At 41.7% G+C, this 19,360-nt stretch overlaps 1 protein-coding gene across 4 annotated transcripts in view; it reads left to right on the top strand.

The window, feature by feature from the left end:
* Positions 1 to 19,360, top strand: part of WASHC5 (WASH complex subunit 5) — a 55,745-nt gene that overhangs the window by 34,964 nt on the left and 1,421 nt on the right. For 3 of the 4 annotated variants that reach the window (XM_059995182.1, XM_059995179.1, XM_059995181.1), the window contains 11 exons: positions 76 to 255; positions 1,522 to 1,646; positions 4,340 to 4,502; positions 4,887 to 4,989; positions 5,078 to 5,157; positions 7,542 to 7,645; positions 8,428 to 8,557; positions 10,009 to 10,105; positions 13,417 to 13,570; positions 14,384 to 14,471; positions 17,209 to 19,326. In XM_059995182.1, coding sequence (XP_059851165.1) covers positions 76 to 255; positions 1,522 to 1,646; positions 4,340 to 4,502; positions 4,887 to 4,989; positions 5,078 to 5,157; positions 7,542 to 7,645; positions 8,428 to 8,557; positions 10,009 to 10,105; positions 13,417 to 13,570; positions 14,384 to 14,471; positions 17,209 to 17,265 — 1,281 coding nt within the window. In that variant the 3' untranslated portion in view covers positions 17,266 to 19,326. Of the gene's footprint in view, positions 1 to 75; positions 256 to 1,521; positions 1,647 to 4,339; positions 4,503 to 4,886; positions 4,990 to 5,077; positions 5,158 to 7,541; positions 7,646 to 8,427; positions 8,558 to 10,008; positions 10,106 to 13,416; positions 13,571 to 14,383; positions 14,472 to 17,208; positions 19,327 to 19,360 lie in introns of those variants that run through there. The other variant, XR_009516650.1, reaches the window with a different exon arrangement.

The following is a 19,360-nucleotide window of genomic DNA, read 5'->3' as shown; positions in this document are numbered from 1 at the left end:
TTAAAGTCTAATGTAGGTATTAGGGGGTGACAGTCTATGCCAATATAATAGGTTTCTGTTTCTTATTATGCACAGCCAAGTGAACTGATGCCAAAGCTGAAAGAGCTGGGAGCTACCATGGATGGGTTCCATCGTTCTTTTGAATACATTCAGGACTATGTCAACATTTACGGTCTGAAGATTTGGCAGGAAGAAGTATCTCGTATTATAAATTACAATGTGGAACAAGAGTGTAATAACTTCCTAAGAACAAAGGTATCTAAATAGATTTTAATATGCTTGACTCTATTTGTTACTTCTCACATGCCCCGTACGTGCCCCAAAGCTCAGAAATGCCAACAACAAAGTTTATTTCAATAGTTACTAAAAATCAGTAACCACTACCCAGTCACGAATACCTTCAGAAGCTGTGAGGGTCACAGAAAAGTTTATATGACACCTCACCTCTCGGAATTTACTGTCCTAAGGAGAAAGCAGACTTAATTAATTAAATGGCTACAGAATGAAGCTGTCTAGTGTAGTCGTTATAACTCGAGTGATCAGGAGTTCCAAAGAGTTAGGAGGTCAGCTGGGTTTGATCAGAGTGTATGCCTAAGAGCAGAATTGCTGGGTCATTTAGTAATTCTGCATTTAACTTATAAACCACCAAACTGTTTCCCACAGTACCTGCACCATTTGTTCATTCCCACCAGTAGTGTCTGAGGGTTCTAGTTTTTCCACATCCTCGCCAACACTTGTTAATTACCTTTTTTTTTTTTTTAAATTATAGCCATCCCAGTGTGTGTAAATGGCATCTCATTGTGGGTTTTTTTTGGGTTTTTTTTTTGTTTTTGTTTTTTTTTTGCGGTACGCGGACCTCTCACTGTTGTGGCCTCCCCCATTGCGGAGCACAGGCTCTGGACGCGCAGGCCCAGCGGCCATGGCTCACGGGCCCAGCCGCTCCGCGGCATGTGGGATCTTCCCGGACCGGGGCACGAACCCGTGTCCCCTGCATCGGTAGGCAGACTCCCAAGCACTGCACCACCAGGGGAACCCCATGTCTGTTTTTTTATTGGGTTACTTGAGCACCAAATTCTTAAGTGTCACAGCTGAGAAGATTGATTTTAGTTGGTAGTTAACAAGGAGCCACTCTGCAAGTTTTTAATTAGGTGACTGACATGATTCAGGTGACATTTTCAAAAGATTATGTATCTTCCAGCCTTATATTTTTGATTTTATTATTACATTGATACATGTTAACTTATAAGACAGAAAGCCAGAAATTCTTGTCTTTTTCCACTTCTCCTCAATCACTGCACTTTTTCACAGATATTTCTTTTTTTATATATATTATATGTGGCATTTCTGAGAGGCTATTAATACAATTTTAAAAATTTCTTCTTCAAAATCAAGGAGCATTTATATTCACTGTTCATGCAACATTGTCTTTGTAAAACTATGTGAGGAAAGGATAAGTAGGTTACCTTATCAAAGATGTACTAAATATTTATGTTCTTGGGGTTCTTTTTTTTTTTTTTCTAGATTCAAGACTGGCAAAGTATGTACCAGTCCACACATATTCCAATACCAAAGTTTACCCCTGTGGATGAGTCCGTAACATTTATTGGTAGACTCTGCAGAGAAATCTTGCGGATCACGGACCCAAAGTAGGTGTATCTGAATTCCACTGGGCTTTGAACGCCATGGACAGTGTCTCTCTAAACGTATATCACATCTACTTAGATCACACCCTTGTTCCTGCCACAATCAGAGCCTTTCTAATGGGTTTGTTAACTTCACTTTTTCCGAGACTGCATGTTTTCCTCAGTGTGACTGAGGAGACCCCAGTCCAAAGACATAAGATGAAAACAATTATAAGGTCTGTTCGGCCACCTCTTATTTTAGTCTGCTTCTCTTGCTTTCCAGCTGACATTTTACTCACTTGGGTTTGTGGACTCTCTGGTTTAATTAAAACTTTTAAAATTCCAAATTGCTCCTCTGTGCCTGTGTACCTATGGCACACTCCTGCATTGCAGTCACTGGCTCTTGCACTTGCCAGCTCATGCCCTGACCTTTTAAGATGACCTCCTTGTTTCTTAGCCCCACCCAGGCACTTCTGCATAAGGACCAGAATTTTTTTTTTAATATTTATTTATTTGGTTGCACCAGGTCTTAGTTGCGGCAGGCAGGCCCCTTAGTTGCAGCACGTGGGCTCCTTAGTTGCGGCATGCGGGCTCCTTAGTTGTGGCTCACCAGCTCCTTAGTTTCGACATGTGAACTCTTAGTTGCGGTGCACGTAGGATCTAGTTCCCTGACGAGGGATCGACCCTGGGCCCCCCCTGCATTGGGATCGCAGAGTCTTATCCACTGCGCCACCAGGGAAGTCCCAGGACCAGCATTTCTTGAGCACGCACCTTGTGCACTCTTCCTAGCCCCTGGCACACATCCCTTCACTTACTCATCACAGCAGTCTTAAGGGGTAGGCGTTGTTATTCGTCCCACGTTAAATCAAAGTAACTGAGACACAGAAAAGCTCAATCACTTGCCCAGAAGTTAATAAACAGTGGACCCAGAATACACATCGGGTGCTCTGACTCTGGAACCCAACTGTTAAAGCATGTGTCATTCAAGGGCAGACTTGCAGCCATGACTTACAGTTTATATACAGTCACATGGGTGAAAATCTCATAATCAAAACAGCCCTGAGAATATTTCAGGTGGGCACCACAGTGGAGGCTTGACGCTGCCTGTCTCAGAAGTCCAGCTGAGCTAGTTTTCCTCATTTTTTTTCAGTTGAGCCTCTGATGAAGCAGTTGGTACTAAGCCCAACCAAGGGGAAAGCAGGCTCCTGCCTGCTGTCTTATGTTCACCCCTGGGTCGTGCTTGTTCAGCCATTCCGCCTGGTGTGCTTACCCACGGAAAGATGATTTCTCTTCTTTTCAGTTCAGCTGTGCGTGCATAGTTGGTTTTGTGTAAGTTGAATGTCCGTATCACACGTCTTCTTTATACTACCTTCAAATTCAGGCTGATTTTGTCCTTCGAAACTTATGAAGCTTCACAAACCAGATGTCACCTTCAGCAGAAATGAGTTCCGTCTATGCCTCATGGGCCAGAAAGCGTAAATGATCCGAAACGCTCTGTGACTCCTCTTGGGCACCCATGGGTTGGTCACCGAAGCCCTCCTAGAAAACTGTCCGCCTGACTCACCTAGTGCCGTGTTAATACTGGCAGAAAGGATTAAGCATGATTGGGATTTCCATGTCGTATATGATTTCATCATCAAAATTGGGAGCCTCTCAACTGACACATTCAAAGTGCCAGCACTGAGCGCTGGAAGCAGGACACTGAGGCCTGAAAGTAGACTGTGGCTCTGGAAGTCATCTTGTTCTTCCATTTACTTCCAAATTTAAAATTCCCTAGCTCCTGAGCCTCTTTTAATTCCCTGCCAAGCCTCATTTCAGTAAAGATATGTATTGGCTCTTAGGATTGAGGGCATATTATTTTGTGGAGGCTGTTGAAGGTAGAGGCTGGGACTCCACCCCAGACCTACCCAATCCAACTCTCCAGAAATGGGATCTGGGCGTCTGTTTTTTAACATGCTCTACCAGTGATTTAAGGTCCGTACGCCAACATTTGAGAACCATTAAAATGGTGGTTATGGGTATGGTATTGGAAGCCTCGGTTATTTCATCTATAAAATGAAGGTCAAACAGCTCGTACATCACAGCTATTCTGAGGATGAAGTGTGAGCACACGGAAAGGTCTTGGCCCAGTGCCTGACACATAGGAAGCGCTCGGTAAACATTGTTGGTTGTTATCATTGCCATCGTCACACTCCTGAGTCTAAAAGGGAATCGCTGGTCAATGACCAGAACTGGGAGGAAAGAGGAAATGGCTTTGTCATCATAGTCTCAGATGTGAGGACACAAGGATTCGAAGTTCCTTTCTTACCTAATTGGAAATGACACAAGACTGTGTTTTGTCCCTAGTCTCTGGATATTTAAAGAAAGACCCTCCAGAGAGACAACAGGGCTCTAAAGCCTTCCAGGCTGATGGCCGAATCTAGCCTTGTCCTCAAGACAGGACTCCAAACAGCAGCCCAACCCAGTGGAAATGAAGCAGTCCAACTGGTCACATAGCAAGGGCAGGAAGAGGTGATTTAACTGAATTTTGCCTTCCTGGCCCAGTGAACGTTCACCGTGAGATGTCTTGGGTGCCTAGATGCAGAGGTTATTAAAGCACAAATCATGAAACCATTGTTCTTCCTATCCAATGCCCCTAATCCTGTTGCATCCCACATCCCTTCAGGATGAATTCTGAGCTGCTTTTGGGTTTTGAGTTTGTTTTGTTTTTGTTTTAGAATGACATGCCACATTGACCAGCTGAACACTTGGTATGATATGAAAACCCATCAAGAGGTGACCAGCAGCCGCCTCTTCTCAGAAATCCAGAACACCTTGGGGACTTTCGGTCTGAATGGGTTAGACAGGCTTCTGTGCTTCATGATTGTCAAAGAGTTACAGGTGAGCTTTTTGGCATTCGTGCGTGTTTTCTGCTACCCTGGCGGAGAAGAGAGTAGTTCGTTTAACCTTTCTTTCGTGCTTTCCTAGACTGATATCAGGCATGTGTATATGACTCCTGTTAAATAGATAAGAACTGAGAATAAACTGGAGTTTCTTTGGCCAGCATAGTATTTTTATGGGTAGACTGTTCTTGTGAATTTCATCTTGGAAACCAGCAACTCCTCCTAACGGGTGTTTCTGATGGGAACTGGAAGTTGCTGCTTCCCCGTCATCCTATTTGTAGCGTTGTGTGAATGCAGCTAGTTTGTGTTCTGCATAGCATTTTAGTTAACTGGAGTATTTATTCATTATGTTTTGCTCTTCGATCATGCCTTCTTGTTTTAGAATTTCCTCAGCATGTTTCAGAAAATTATCTTGAGAGACAGAACTGTGCAGGATACTTTAAAAACCCTCATGAATGCCATCAGCCCCCTAAAAAGCATTGTAGGTAAGTGTTCTAAAACGAGGCTGAGGTAGAGAGAACACTGTAGCCTTTCCAAAGTTACTAAATAGAAAATCATATTTTAACCTTTCAGCAAATTCGAATAAAATTTATTTTTCTGCCATTGCCAAAACACAGAAGATATGGACCGCTTATCTGGAAGCTATCATGAAGGTATGTCGTGGGAGAGAGGGGAGAAGCAAGGCTATGGTTTTTTAATTATTATTTTCTTGTAACTTGGTTGCCCAAAGAAAGCCACTTTTCTTTCTTTGGCCATCAAAACAAAAACACAACATTTCAGTTTGTCATTATTTCTAAGTTCTTTTGATCTTTGGCTGTTCTTGACTGTGCTTTTCATTGGCCTATTCATTGTTTTTCTTTCACTGAAGAAAACTTTCATTTTGAAATGACTTTTGGCAAGAGGTGCTTTCACAGAAGGAAATAGAAGTTTTCCTCCCTCAGCTATACTCCATCCTTATGTAACAAGTTCATTAATGAGTTGCTGTCAGTTTGCCACCCTCATCTGGACTGGCCTGAGTCTCACCTCTGTAGGAAGCCAAGAGAGATTACAGAGATGCTTAGAAGAGGCTTTGGAGGTTTCCCAGTGACTATTATGGACCACTGTTAGTTGTATCAATAATTGCTGGTAATTCAATAGTAGCCAAGTCTTGGGTCTAAATCACTGATCTTTACATTAAAACCCCCAAGGACCAATTTGTCTTTTTGTCTTGAATTAGGGAACCTGCAGTCACTAAATGGGCATAATAATCTGGAACAGCATGGAAATACTTGTGCTTTTCAACAGTGACAGCAGCCACTATCCACATGGAGCTGTTGGACGCTTAGAACGTGGCTTGTGGGGAGTGAGGACCTGAATTTCAAATTTTATTTCATTTTAATTGTTTAAATTTAAACAACCACAGGCAGCCAGTGGCTGCTCTCTTGGTCATTGCAGCTCTAGAGAAATCACAGAGAGAAAGAGTGACAGTCCAGAGCTCTCTAATAGGCGAACAAATAGGTAGAATGAGCTTATCACCTCCCAGGCTCGTTAACCTCTCCAGTATCTTATTTAAATAAGAACAAGTTACATAAAACTGCATTTATTTCTGTTTCCATTTCCAGATTGGTATTTTCTAGGGAATCCTTGACATAGACTATCTAGAATTAAGCAAGGAATTATATGGGCAGAGACAAGGTTGGAGGGACATTTTTGAGTGGCCTGGAAGAACCCACTGTTTTCTTGGCCTTGCCCTATTCTAATTTTTAAATAATAATAGTTTTCTGTTAATAAAAGGTTTCTTACTTACAAATAGCATTTTTTTGGATTCACTTTTATTTTCTTGACATAAGTAGAGTAGCCTCATAAGAATAGTGGTCGAAGGTAGTACATTTGAGGTCGTTTGACACTTTTAACTGTTATAAAGTCCATTGATCTAAATGATACCTTTTCTTCACTCTTAGAGAAGACCACTCTTTTTTTTCCTTTCTCTGCTCCCAACAACTCAGAGGAAATGTGTTCATTTCTTCTTTATTGTTGCCATCATTACTAAACAACCTCCCTTCGTATTCCTCCTCTCCCCTTTGCTAATCTTTTAGGGATAGCTTTTCTAGAAAAGAGAAGGAATTTACTGCATAAAAAGTTAGGGTATACTGTTGACTTTATGATACCAACAAATTGAACTTGTCAGAGCCAGCTGAACTCTTACCTCAAACTGACCCAAAGATAGTTCCCTAACACCTGACAGTCGCCATGGATACCTCCAAATATCCTTTATGCTCATCATTACTTGGAAATTACAATGGTTGATCCACTGTGTTAGCATAACTCCAGGTCACAAATCCATTCTTTTAATAGCTTGCGAATTACATTTTGTTACAATTGGCTTCCATTGTTATCCTGTATGTTTTATTTCGTACATTCAAAAGAATTATTCTGAGACAATGTCCATAGTCTTCGCTAGATTCCTTAAGAGGTCCAAGGTGCCAACAAAAGGTTAAGAACCTCCGGATTCGGGGTTATCAGTGTTAGAAGGGCCTTCTTGGAAGATTGTATGTAGATTATTTTATTACCTAGATTATTTCTTGATCTGTAATCCTGAGTGATGTAGACAGGCTTATATTGACCGAATATTAGAGTGAAATGACATCCTTAGGACTTGAGAAATTTCAGTTTAGGACAAATAAAGGAAGTAGGGCTTCTCATTAGTGGGTACTGAACATGGAGAATTTATTCCAAAAGATCAAAAATAGAGCTTCAAAACACACACCTTTAATCCATGGACAATTGAGCATTAATGGATCACTTTGTAAACTGTTAGACATCAGGGCTATTTTGAAGTTGGTGTACAGGAATCTCTCCAGACATTTCTTGAAGGGTCCTCTGCTCCGTTAGGGATGATGCTGGCCTTAGCCATAAAGGCAGTCCAGGAAATCCTTGAATTTTTCTTTAGAATGTTGTGATCCTTCCAATAAAAGCTCGTCATCTTTTTGTTTGTCTCCTCGCTATCTGTTTGAAATCCTTGTGTAGTTTACCTGTTCTCTCTCTTGCTTGTTCACAGGTTGGGCAGATGCAGATTCTGAGACAACAGATTGCCAATGAATTAAATTATTCTTGTCGTTTTGACTCCAAACATCTGGCAGCTGCTTTGGAGAATCTCAATAAGTAAGTGCCGGCATTTGAAACAGCCAGCTGTGGGCCTGGATTGTTCATCATCGATTAGCATTCCAGTTTCTTGTTCAATACCTGCTCTTTTAAGTTCTTCTTGAGTGAGAAGGCTCTCTGAATTTACAGGCTTTCTTCCCATAGGTAATCAAATCTGTCTTGGTCTGTCTCTCTTTTTTTTTTCTTTTTTTTGATAGATTCATTTATTCAGCCAACATATATTGATCACTTAATACACACCAGACACCATGCTAGGTACTTGCACAGACTGAGAAGGCAATTATTACCAAAATCCACTCCTGGCTTTCCACAGGACTGAGTCACTAATTCTTCTGAGGGCGGGTGCAACCGCTGCCTGGGTGTGGCTGTGAGAACGCATCCCGGTGCACAGCCACACCCTTTACCTCTCCTTCAGCTTGCTCTCTTTTCGAGCCTCCTGCTTAAAGATAAATAATCTGTGCTTCTTGGTCACAAAGTCAGTGCTTTTGACAAAGTAGGTAGTGAAAACAGTTCAGTCAATTCATAAAACTTTGAATGGTGAAAGCATTTGATTTGGGTGAACTCCAAAAGATAATGTAATTCTAGGTCAAATTTTCCATTTGTAACCAATGACAGGTATGGAAATTGAGAATTAGAAGGATCAAGCCCTTGTTTTACAGGTGAGGACACTGGATCCCTGGAAGATCATAGCTTGTATTAACTGTTGTCTAGATTCATTTTATCTCTAATGTTTATCACTGTTGTTTTTGTTTTTGTTTTTGTTTTCCTTCACCTTCATCTAGGGCTCTCCTAGCAGATATCGAAGCCCACTACCAGGACCCTTCACTTCCTTACCCCAAAGAAGATAACACACTCTTATATGAAATCACAGCCTACCTGGAGGCAGCTGGCATCCACAACCCACTGAACAAGGTTAACGATTAAAATATATGACGGTGTGGTGGGGGATAGTGTGGTACCTAAGGCCATCTGGCCCAGATTGCTGTGCTCAGGTACTGGGAGGACCTGGTTCCCATCCTGGAACCTCCCTTCTCTTGAGTTCCTGCCCTTTCTGGGCTCCCGTTTCCCACGTGTAATATGAGGATAATCACACCGTCCCTGCCTCATTCAGGGCTGTGGGAATCAAGTGATACAGTGTTTGTCAGAACTCGTTGAAAAGTGAAAAGCGCTATATCTATAGGAGATGTGTTTTAGGTTTCTCTGCGGGTTGGTATTTGAACTGCAGCTAAATGGTGGCATTGATCCTTCTTGCCCAAAGATACTTCCCTCTGTGGCTGACAGTAATCACAATCACAGTCTGGGGCCACAAGTCCTTTTCTGCAATTCTGATCTCCATAAACCTCTGAGAACTGAAAGTTTTTTCCACAAGTTGGTGCCAGATCTCACTTGGTGCCAAAACCTGTCCCAAACTGACTTGCGGCTGTTTATACTCCTGTGAATTTTCATGTTTTGATGCCGAAATACTGATAACTTTCATTACAGGTTGTTACCCTAGACTCTATATTACCTTTCTAAAATCTTTATTGTAATATGAAATTCTGAAATCTATACAATCCCCTGGGTTTGGGGTAAAAAATTATGAACCTAAGTAGCACCTAACATTTTGTAATTATGTGCCAAGCACTGTGTTAACCCCACGATGGGTGCTGTCACTTGATCTCAAAGCAGTCCCTTAAATGTGCCCTTGTTGGGGGAGGATCCTGAGGCTCAGAGGTTGATAACTTCCCAGGGCTCCACACTAGCCAGCAATGGAGCCTGGCAGTCTGACCAGAGCGGGCGCTCCTGGCCAGGATGCCACCCCACCTCCCAGGGAACCGGTCCAACAGGGAGGAGGGAGACGGCTGGGTGTGTTCTGACTGTACTTCTCTGCCCCGTGAACTGGGGTGATGCTACATCCAGAGACCGCTCTGTGGCATTGCCTGCGGGAAAGCCACTGGACAAAGAGACGTCTGCTTGCTTCCTGCTTACACGCCGCCACGCACTGCTCTGCGGGTCTTTCCTTCTTTCTTTCTCCCTCTTTCTCTTTCCCTCCCTCTGCCCTCCTTCCAGCTTTGCCTTGACTTTCTTGCTCATCGCCTTTTTCTCCCCTCCTTTTGTTGCTGACATTAACAGGATTCAGGGGGGAGGTAACTGCTAATCTAAGCAAAATTGTTCCCATCCCAACAGGGCTAATTGTCAAGTGGGTATCTGTTTGGTGGGGGAATGGTCAGTGGTAAATAAAACTCTGAAGGCAGCAAGTTAATGGAACCATCCTAGTTTTCAGCAGTCAGAAGAGCAAACAAATAAATGGCAGCTTCCCTTTGAAAGTGTATTCTGTGGTATTGTGTGATGTGAAGAGCCCATCTCTTCCCTTCTCTTTCCAGATATACATAACAACAAAGCGCTTACCCTACTTCCCGGTTGTCAACTTTCTATTTTTGATCGCCCAGTTGCCAAAACTTCAGTACAGCAAAAACCTAGGTACTGTATGACATTTATTCTTTGCAGTAAGGAACAATAACGGTAGATTAACATCTAACCAAACAGCTCTTGGTATAGAATGCTATGTCACACATGAGGTCTTTCATAGTTAATTGCGTGTTTATAAAATCCATGTCTTTGGGCCTCTGAAATATGATGCAGACGGTGGATTTAATATCAACCAAGTATAATCCACCTTTAATTTACAGTGGCTGATTATCCAACTTGTAAAATGTGTGGGACCTTTGCTTCTCTCTCTTCTTTAAGGAGCTGATTATGGTGGGAAAGAAACTTCTTTTTGGTTAATGTTCTTTCAGCAAGTGTCATGGGCCTACTGTGTATCTGGAACTTTGGTATGAAGAGTAAAAATATGGTTACATACAGGAGACTAATCCAGGGATATCCAGTACTTTATTTTTGAAAATACTTGATACAAACAATAGATACCAAAGGCTATCAGTATATTTGTCCTGTCCAAGGATATAACCCAATGTTTTTTTGTCATTGACTTTATCCTGAACATTTTTATAAGATTCCCGGGTATTTCCTCTGTCTCCAAACTTTATATCTAAGTAGAGATTTTTAGAGTCTGCTGTAGAGTTTAATTTACTCTGAAAGTATTGTAAGAGCTTTTCCATGAATGTAACCATATACTTTTTTTAACCAGCAATTCCAAAATATATTTCTTCCTTCAAGTATTTCCCTTCCTATTCCAAAAGGTTTTTTTTTAGGATAAAGATGTGGATTCTCTGTAAGGTTTTTATTCCCTCATTCAAAAAGATTCCTTGATTCCAGACACAGCCCCAATAACAATACCTGTTACAGCCACAGAATGCAGGGCATGGTGGCGCCCAGTAAGTCCTTGCCATAAGAGGGAGGGAACACGTGTGTGTTTGGATTCTGGCTTCATGACTTATCACCTGTGTGACTTTGGCCAAGTTACTTAACCTCTCAGGCCAAGCAGATTTCAAAAATACCTATGACATTACCTCTCACAGAGCAAATGCTTATCTGATGCTGGATCCTTTTCTGTATGTTGGTCAAAATCAATGTAAAGAACCATCCCAAGATGGACTTAAAAGTTCATCTCAAGATTCAGAGATTCATGACCTCCCTCTCTTGTCCCTGTGTTATTACAAAATAAGAATATATGCTTCTTTATAATGGTGAATTGTCAGTGCATGAAGATACCTTGTTTTCATTAAGACGGTTTGTTAAGTGGTCTCGTTCTTAGGTAATATTTCTTTCATTGCATGTATGGTTATGGTCAGGCTCCTTGATTATACAACTCCTTATGGGAAATATGTCACTATTCCAGTGAAATAGTGATAGTGGAAGATCAGAATTCCCAGATCTTTAAACAAAACAGAACAAAACTGTTAAGTGTCTTAGAAATGTATGTATACCTGACTACAGTTCTTTTTTTTTTTTTTAATATTTATTTATTTATTTTGGCCATCTGGGTCTTAGTTGCAGCACGTGGGATCTTCATTGCGGCATGTGGGAACTTTTTAGTTGCGGCATGCAGACTCTTCAGTTGTGGCATGCTGACTTCTTAGTTGCGGCATGCTGACTTCTTAGTTGCGGATCTAGTTCCCTGGCCAGGGATCAAACCTGTGCCCCCTGCATTGTGCCCACTCTACCACCAGAGAAGTCCCCTGGCTACAGTACTTTTCATGAATTAGGCTGATGTGTTAAGTCGGGGATCAAATTAAAGAAAAGCAGGACTGAGGAAGGAACATCGGCATGTTTGTGGACCCTAAAAACATTTATTTAACCTTGTAAGCATTGTTCTCAAGACTGATCTGAGAAACGCACGCCTGCCTTGGTCTTTTAAGGAAGAATCTCTGTGGTGCTCATTCAGAGGAAGTTTTTGTTGTAAACATCACTTTTGTTCTCCACCTGGAAAGGATTACTTCTCCATGTTCTGAGTATGGCTAGAGTCTTTTGCAGTGGGCATTGAGTAATTTGGAATTGCCAAGGCCTGGGTTAGGTAACTTGTTTTGGCATCTTAAGTAAGTTTTTCCAGTCTTCACAAAAACCCAAATATGGGATCTGCGGGTCTGTCTGACCAGTTTTAACTTTTAATCAACTGCCAATCCTTTTCGCAAAGTGGTTGTACCATTTTACAGCCCATCAGCATTTGGCCATCTCAGTCTTTTTAATTTGAACCATTCTAATGAGTGTGTATGGTATCTCATTATAGTTTTAACTTGCCTTTCCCTGATGATTAATGATGTTGAGCACTTTTTCAAGTGCTTTTTGGCCGTTCTTTATATCTTTTTTGTTTGTTTCTTTATATTTTTCTTTGTTAAGTGTCTGTTCAAGTCTTTTGCCTATTTTTAAATTGGGCTGGTTGCCTTTTTTAAAAAATTAATTAATTTATTTTTATTTTTGGCTGTGTTGGGTCTTTGTTGCTGCGCACGGGCTTTCTCTAGTTGTGGCGAGAAGGGGCTACTCTTGGTTGCGGTGCACGGGCTTCTCATTGCAGTGGCTTCTCTTGTTGCAGAGCATGGGCTCTAGGCGTGCGGACTTCAGTAGTTGTGGCATGCGGGCTCACTAGTTGTGGCTCACGGGCGCTAGAGCACAGGCTTAGTAGTTGTGGCGCACGGGCTTAGCTGCTCCACAGCATGTGGGATCTTCCCGGACCAGGGCTCGAACCCACGTCCTTTTGTTTTGTTTTGTTTTCAACATTGTGGTCTGTCTCCTGTTCCCCATACAGCCATTCAGGCAGAAGGTCAAGGTCTCCAGATTTGGGCAGAAATCCTTAGTGAAAAGGCCAGCTTTGGCACTCATTCACTTGACATATTTCCTTCTTCGACTGTCCTGATTTCTGCACGTTCTTTTCTTGTGTAACATTTAACCTTGTGTTTAAAGATACTTTTAAAATCTTATCCAGCATTTTGAATGTTTTCATTTAAGAGAGTACTTCAAGGTATTTAGTATGCCATGCTGCCATTAACAGAAGCCGATTCTAGGCAATTTTTATTTCCTCATTTACGTTTATCTATATCTTTAAATTTTCTACAGTTGCATCCATTAATTATATAATCCAGAAGAAACAGTGATGGTAATTATAAAAATTAGTACCCATTTTAGGATGTTGAATCCTTCAGACCACTAGAAGCCTCCACCAAATCCTGGGCCTAATTCAAAATGTAGTCCTGGATTATCATTCCCTCACGTAATCATCTGCCAGTGGTGATATGGGCCCCAGACATTTTGACATTCACGAACATTCATACTAAATGAATGTTGCCTAAGGCAAGCAGTTTGCTTGGTGGTAATTTGTAATTTGTCGGTCCTTGCAGGCATGGTCTGCCGAAAACCTGCCGACCCTGTGGATTGGCCGCCACTCGTGCTGGGACTGCTCACCCTGCTGAAGCAGTTTCATTCCCGGTACACAGAACAGTTCCTGGCATTGATCGGCCAGTTTATCCGCTCCACAGTGGAGCAGTGTACAAGGTACAGAAGGCCAACCAGGAAAAAATGGAATTGATGTTACAGAATGGGCTGGGAACCTCGCATGGCAAATTCCTCTTATCATCCCCCTAGTAGAGACAGGAACTGACTGCTCACCTGGCTCTGTAAAGCAGGTCGGGGCACATCTCCTTGTTTGGGGCAATTAAAGGTGTGCCCATCCTTAGTCACTCTGCCGAGGAGCCCTGGGAGCACGCACTGTGAATGCGTCATAACCACCATCAGCAAGCTCCGTGGGGAGAAAGTACAGGCCTGCCCCTCTGCATCCTGGACACTGTGCTCAGACCTCAGTGAGCCCGTGTCCTCCCACTGGGCCACTGCCCAGGGATGGCTCCACCCTCCAGTGGAGTGTCAGGGAGCACCTCGTGGGCAGCATAGCCCGAGTTCCTGGTGTGTAATGGAACGAATTGCACGGAAGTTCCTACGTGATATAAAGCTTGTAAACCTTTAGTTCTCCCCTCCCCCACCCCAAATGTGGCTTTTCTGGGATAGAAACAAGTTATTTGCATGAGATGCTGGGTCCTGAGTCTCCTTCTCCGCTACCCTAAAGGATCAGCAGGCACCATGTGGTGCAGCCCCGTGTAGGCCGTTCAGAGAAGTTTGATTCCATCCTCCGGGCTGTGTTCTGAAGACAGGCCAGCAAGATCTGGCTTGCTGTGACTCAGGAGGAGGTGCTGTAGATTTGCCTCTACTTTGGCTTCATTTAGTCATCTGTTGTTTTTTTAGTCTTTCAGTATTTTGACTGAGGGTCCACTGTGTACAAAGCAGTTAACCGATCCAGACTGTTCTCTGTTGCAGCCAGAAGATACCAGAAATGCCTGCAGATGTTGTGGGTGCCCTTCTGTTTCTGGAGGATTATGTTCGGTACACAAAGCTACCCAGGAGGGTAAGCAGTAGATAAAGAACAATATTAATGCCCTTTTTGTAGAAAGATGGTATGAAGCATGGCCTTGGACCCATGAGGAGTGAAGTCCAGAGGCTCATTCCCAGTGGACACCTCTGAGCCCCTCGCCCTGCTCTACCCCCGGCTCGGCTCTAAGATGTTCCCTCCTCCTCCACGTGTTCAGTGCTTTGCGAGAAGACAGGGTTGAACACAGCTTCCTCCCTCTTCTTGCCCCGGTCTGCAGCTCAGCCTGTTGAGGAGGAGCTAAGATGAGCTCCAGGGGAGAATTCCTTAAGGGGTCGGGGTAGAGAATGATTGTGTGCTTCATTTTTCATCTCTACAGTAACCTGCTTCCCACAGCAAGTTTGGCTAAGTTCACACCATGGTTGAAGTGCTATACAACCACCGTTTCCAAAAATGACAGATTACTTTCCACCTCCTAAGATACTCTTTTATTTTCTCAGTAGTAATTCCACTTTGGTAAGTTTTAGTTGAGAGTGGAGAGCTTGACCCTGAAATATAAAAAAACCTTCAATAGATGCTGAAAAGCCATTCTGATTTTGAAAAATTAGTAGGTTAGGAATCAAAGTTACTTTTTTATAACAAAAACCAAAGATGACGCTTTTAAAATTAACTAGCAAGGTCAGACTTAATTCTAAGTGCTACTGGCATTCTCATCAAGGTCAGGACGATAAGAGTTACATGGTGATGCTGATGCTCACTGCTGCTTTTGTTGTACAGGTTCCAGACAATAGAATAGGAAATGAAAGATTTAAAATGCATCATGAAAAGAAGACAGATTTGTTTTATTGAGAATGAATTTGTCTTCCTTGAATACCCGATAGAAACTTGTGGAAAACTATTAAAACAATAAGAATTCAGAAAGTAAGCTGATTACATAATATACAAAGTGAATACACTAATAACCAATTCAAAACTATAATGTGAAAAAGATCCTATTGACAGAATTAGCAAGGAAATAACATAGCCAAGAATAATAAACTCTGTAAGAGATATGAAAGAATATTTAGGAAAAAACTATAAAATTTTGAAGTCCACATTTCTGAATGAGGAAACTCAAGTATTAGTTCTTTCTAGTTTATAATCTTATTGCAGTTATAATCAAAATCCCAGATAATGTTTATAACTTGGAGGGGGGTTAGAATTTTTTTAAATTTCATAGAACTGGGCTTCCCTGGTTGCGCAGTGGTTGAGTCCGCCTGCCGATGCAGGGGACACAGGTTCATGCCCTGGTCCGGGAAGATCCCACATGCCGCGGAGCGGCTGGGCCCGTGAGCCATGGCCGCTGGGCCTGCGCGTCTGGAGCCTGTGCTCCACAACGGGAGCGGCCACAACAGTGAGAGGCCCGTGTACTGAAAAAAAAAAAAAATTCATAGAACTTAGGCTAAAGCGGAACATCCTATATATAACACCAAAGGAGGAAGCCACAAAGGATTTAGAGATTTCATCTCTTATAAGTGCTGAATGTAATGAAACAATTCTCTGTCAGATGTCTCAAAATTTTTTTTAAAAAATTGGGAAAACTATTAACAAAAGAACTTTTTTTTTCTAACTTATAGTGTGCTCTTCTAGATCAATAAGAAAAAGATAATCAATCCAACCGAAAAAAAAAAAAAGGAGTTTTCAGGAAACAGGCAGTTTTCAGGAAAAGAAATACAAGTGGCCAGTAAACATTTGTGAAGATGTTCAACCTTACGTTAAAGGGACATGAATCAAAGTAACAGTAAAATGGGTAAAAAGTAAAATGTTGGGCGCCCAGTGCTTGGGAAAGTTTCAAAGAAATGGGACTTCGCAGTACTATCAATGGGAATGTAAATTTGCTTATCTCTGGAGAGGGCAATTTGACTTTATCTATTTAAAAAACTTTTGTAATATCTTACTGATCCCAGCAATTCCACTGCTAGAAATTTACCTGCTGGGTATATATGCAAAAGTTCACCAAGATGTACATGTAAGGATATTCAGAACATAAAATTTAGCAGAAGGACAGAAAATTATGTGATTCTAGTTTTGAGTGTGTGTGTGAGTGTGTGTAAACTGGAAGAATTTGATACAAAATAATTAGCAGTTTTAGTTTTCTCGTAAGGAATTGAGATTAGAGATTATTCCTTTTTTATACTTCTCTACATTTGCTAAATTTTCTCTAATTAGCAGGTGATAACTTTATAGTCAGAAAAAAATTAAATACTGCTCTTAAAGACTACCAATTTCCAGTGCTTGGAGATCACCTAGTTCTACATTCCACCCCATTTACCCCGTTCCACCCCTCTGAGGGCTTCCCCAGCACAATTAAGGAATGCCTGCCTTTGAGGGTCTTCCTCCTCTGGCCTCAGTCACTTGCCAGATGTCCCGTTCTGGCAAGTGACTGAGGTTGGCCATCAGTTAATTATGAGGTGACCTGAGACTACTTCTTAGTACTTCCCAGAGGCATGTGCATCCTTGCAGATCCAAGTGCCTTTAAGAGCCAAGGAGCTCACGTCTGGGGTGGGGGTGGGGGGACAGGGAGCTGTATAGCATCCCTTCAGGTGTCAGCAGTGCCAAGAAATTAGACACCAGCAGTAGGACACCAGAAGCAGAAGGTGGCGGTTTCAATTAGTGGCCCAGTATTTCCCTGTGATTCACCTTGCTCCATAGGATGTCTTCATGTCATTAATTTTCATATGGAAAAATTTGAATTGCTTCTTATAACACTATGAAAGTTAACTCTTATTTTTTTTAGGTTGCTGAAGCACACGTGCCTAATTTCATTTTTGATGAGTTCAGAACAGTCCTGTGACGTTTTTTGACTTCTGCGTCTTCAGTGGAAGGATTATCCTTAAATCTTCCCACCGTCACTAAAATGAACTTGGAAATGAAAAGAAACCCGACTGCTCAAAGAACTGCATTTTTTCCCTTTATTGTGGGAAAAGTCAGACGTTCTGAGTAAGATGTATTTCACGGAACTAATTAATTAATATTGTTTAAATCATGGTATTATATACAATTTATATCATGTAGAAGCAGAACACATTTTGTACTGCCTCTTATAAATGCTGAGTGTAATTGTTGTGTATAAATCCATTTAGTTTTATGTTCTAGAGAACTATTTGTGCAACTCCAGATTTTCAGTAAAATAGTACTGCCAGTACCCAAAGTCATCCTTCTGCCTATGATTCAAAAACCACATATTCACCCTGCAAAAAACCTTGTCTGGAAGGTAAGAGAGGAGCCTGGTAGGTCCAGTGTTGTGTCCATGGTCACATCCACGACAGGCTGGCAGGCACATGGTGACCAGAGAGACTAGTAGCAGATGCAGAGACCATGCAATCCGTGGACCACGTACCATGGAAGTTTGTTCATGTCTGAGGCTCAATGTCCTCTTCCAATCCAGATACCTTGGGGGTTCCCTGCAGCCCTTCTGTAGGACTCCCCAACTTCAGCTGCTCCTTCCTCAGCAAGCCCTGAGCCCCACCCCAAGTCCCCACTCCCTTTTTTTTTTTTATAACAGCTTAGCCATTAGCTTTTAAATCCTCCAAAATCCTAAATCACTTCTGAATGAAAATTACCCTGAAAGAGGAGCTGCCATCCTCCTGTGGCGATTTGGATAAGAGCAAGAAAGGTGTTTTAACTCTGACTGTATAGCTATGTCCTCTGGAGAGGAGAGGTACAAGCAAAAGAAACAAACAAAAAACACCCAGTATCTGAAATGTGCTTGACAGTCAGTTAGCAGATAGTAAGAAAAGCAGCATTAATTTGTAGTCAGGAGGCAAAGCTTGAGTCCTGATTCTGCCACTAGTTAAACTTTGTCCCAAGGTAGCCTACTGGCATCATCTATAAAATCAGGGCTAATGATTTCTCTGGTTCCCTTCAGTTTTCTGATTTTATGATAAGTTATTTCTTTTGTCAGAAGGTCTCAAATCCTAAGATACTGGAAGAGAAAAAAAATGACTTTATATGCTTCATTTCACCATCATTGTAGAAAGGATTTTAAAAAGCATCTAGTCAGCAGAGGGAAGCAGAAGGCTTATCAGCCCAGCTTGGTGGAAACCCAGGGAGGAATTTTAAAAGTGAACTGCAAGTTGCCTGGCATGTAAGGAGTTTGGGAGTCTCACCCACCGAAGCTGACACGTGAACTCAGCCGGTAAGTCTGTGGCCATCGTACGTCCACTTCTCAGAACTATCTTGCTGTTTCTCATTTGTAATCAGATGCACTGCAGTAACTGCATGAAATGAGAGCTTTAGTTCTCTGTGAAAATGTTCCCCGCATAGAAAGCCAGCTGCTAATAAAATGGTGAGATCTAAGAAAGTGTATTTTTAACCAGACAGTTGAAGTGTATGATTTATCAGAGGGGAATTTCACAAAACCAAGCAAATGAGTCCACATACACTGTGCTAAAACAAGGCGAAGTGATCTGGCTGGTGAAAAATTTCCTCAACTGAAAAAATTTCAACTTAAAAGTTGAACAAGAGAAATGTTAATTATAAAAGCTTTATTTTATAAATAAAATTTTAGCTCTAATCGTTAGAATCTGAAGTAGTTACTTAAAATTCCTGGTTGTATTTTACTGCTCTTTTAATGGAAGCAATTTACTTTAGTGATATTTGGGGATTTACTTAAGTCTCATGATACCCTTCTGAATGTCCATAATCTCTTCAAATGTACTGTAACCTCAGTAAAGTCTGACTGATTTTAAGGCATTATGCCAGATATTGCAAGTGCTTATTTGTTCATTCACTGTTTCTTGAAATAAGCCTAGCCTGGCTTATTAATGTTACACAGTGGAATTTATATAAAGCCCTCGATTGCCTTTCCATATAAATGTGATATTTTCTAAGAACTCAGAAAATAACCTTATCCAATTGCATAAGTGAGGAAAGACAGGTGGATAGAT

This window comes from Delphinus delphis, chromosome 17 (assembly GCF_949987515.2).
Source record: "Delphinus delphis chromosome 17, mDelDel1.2, whole genome shotgun sequence".
NCBI lineage: Eukaryota > Metazoa > Chordata > Mammalia > Artiodactyla > Delphinidae > Delphinus > Delphinus delphis.
Note: the sequence above shows the minus strand (reverse complement) of the source record. Positions and strands in the feature narration are given on the sequence as shown.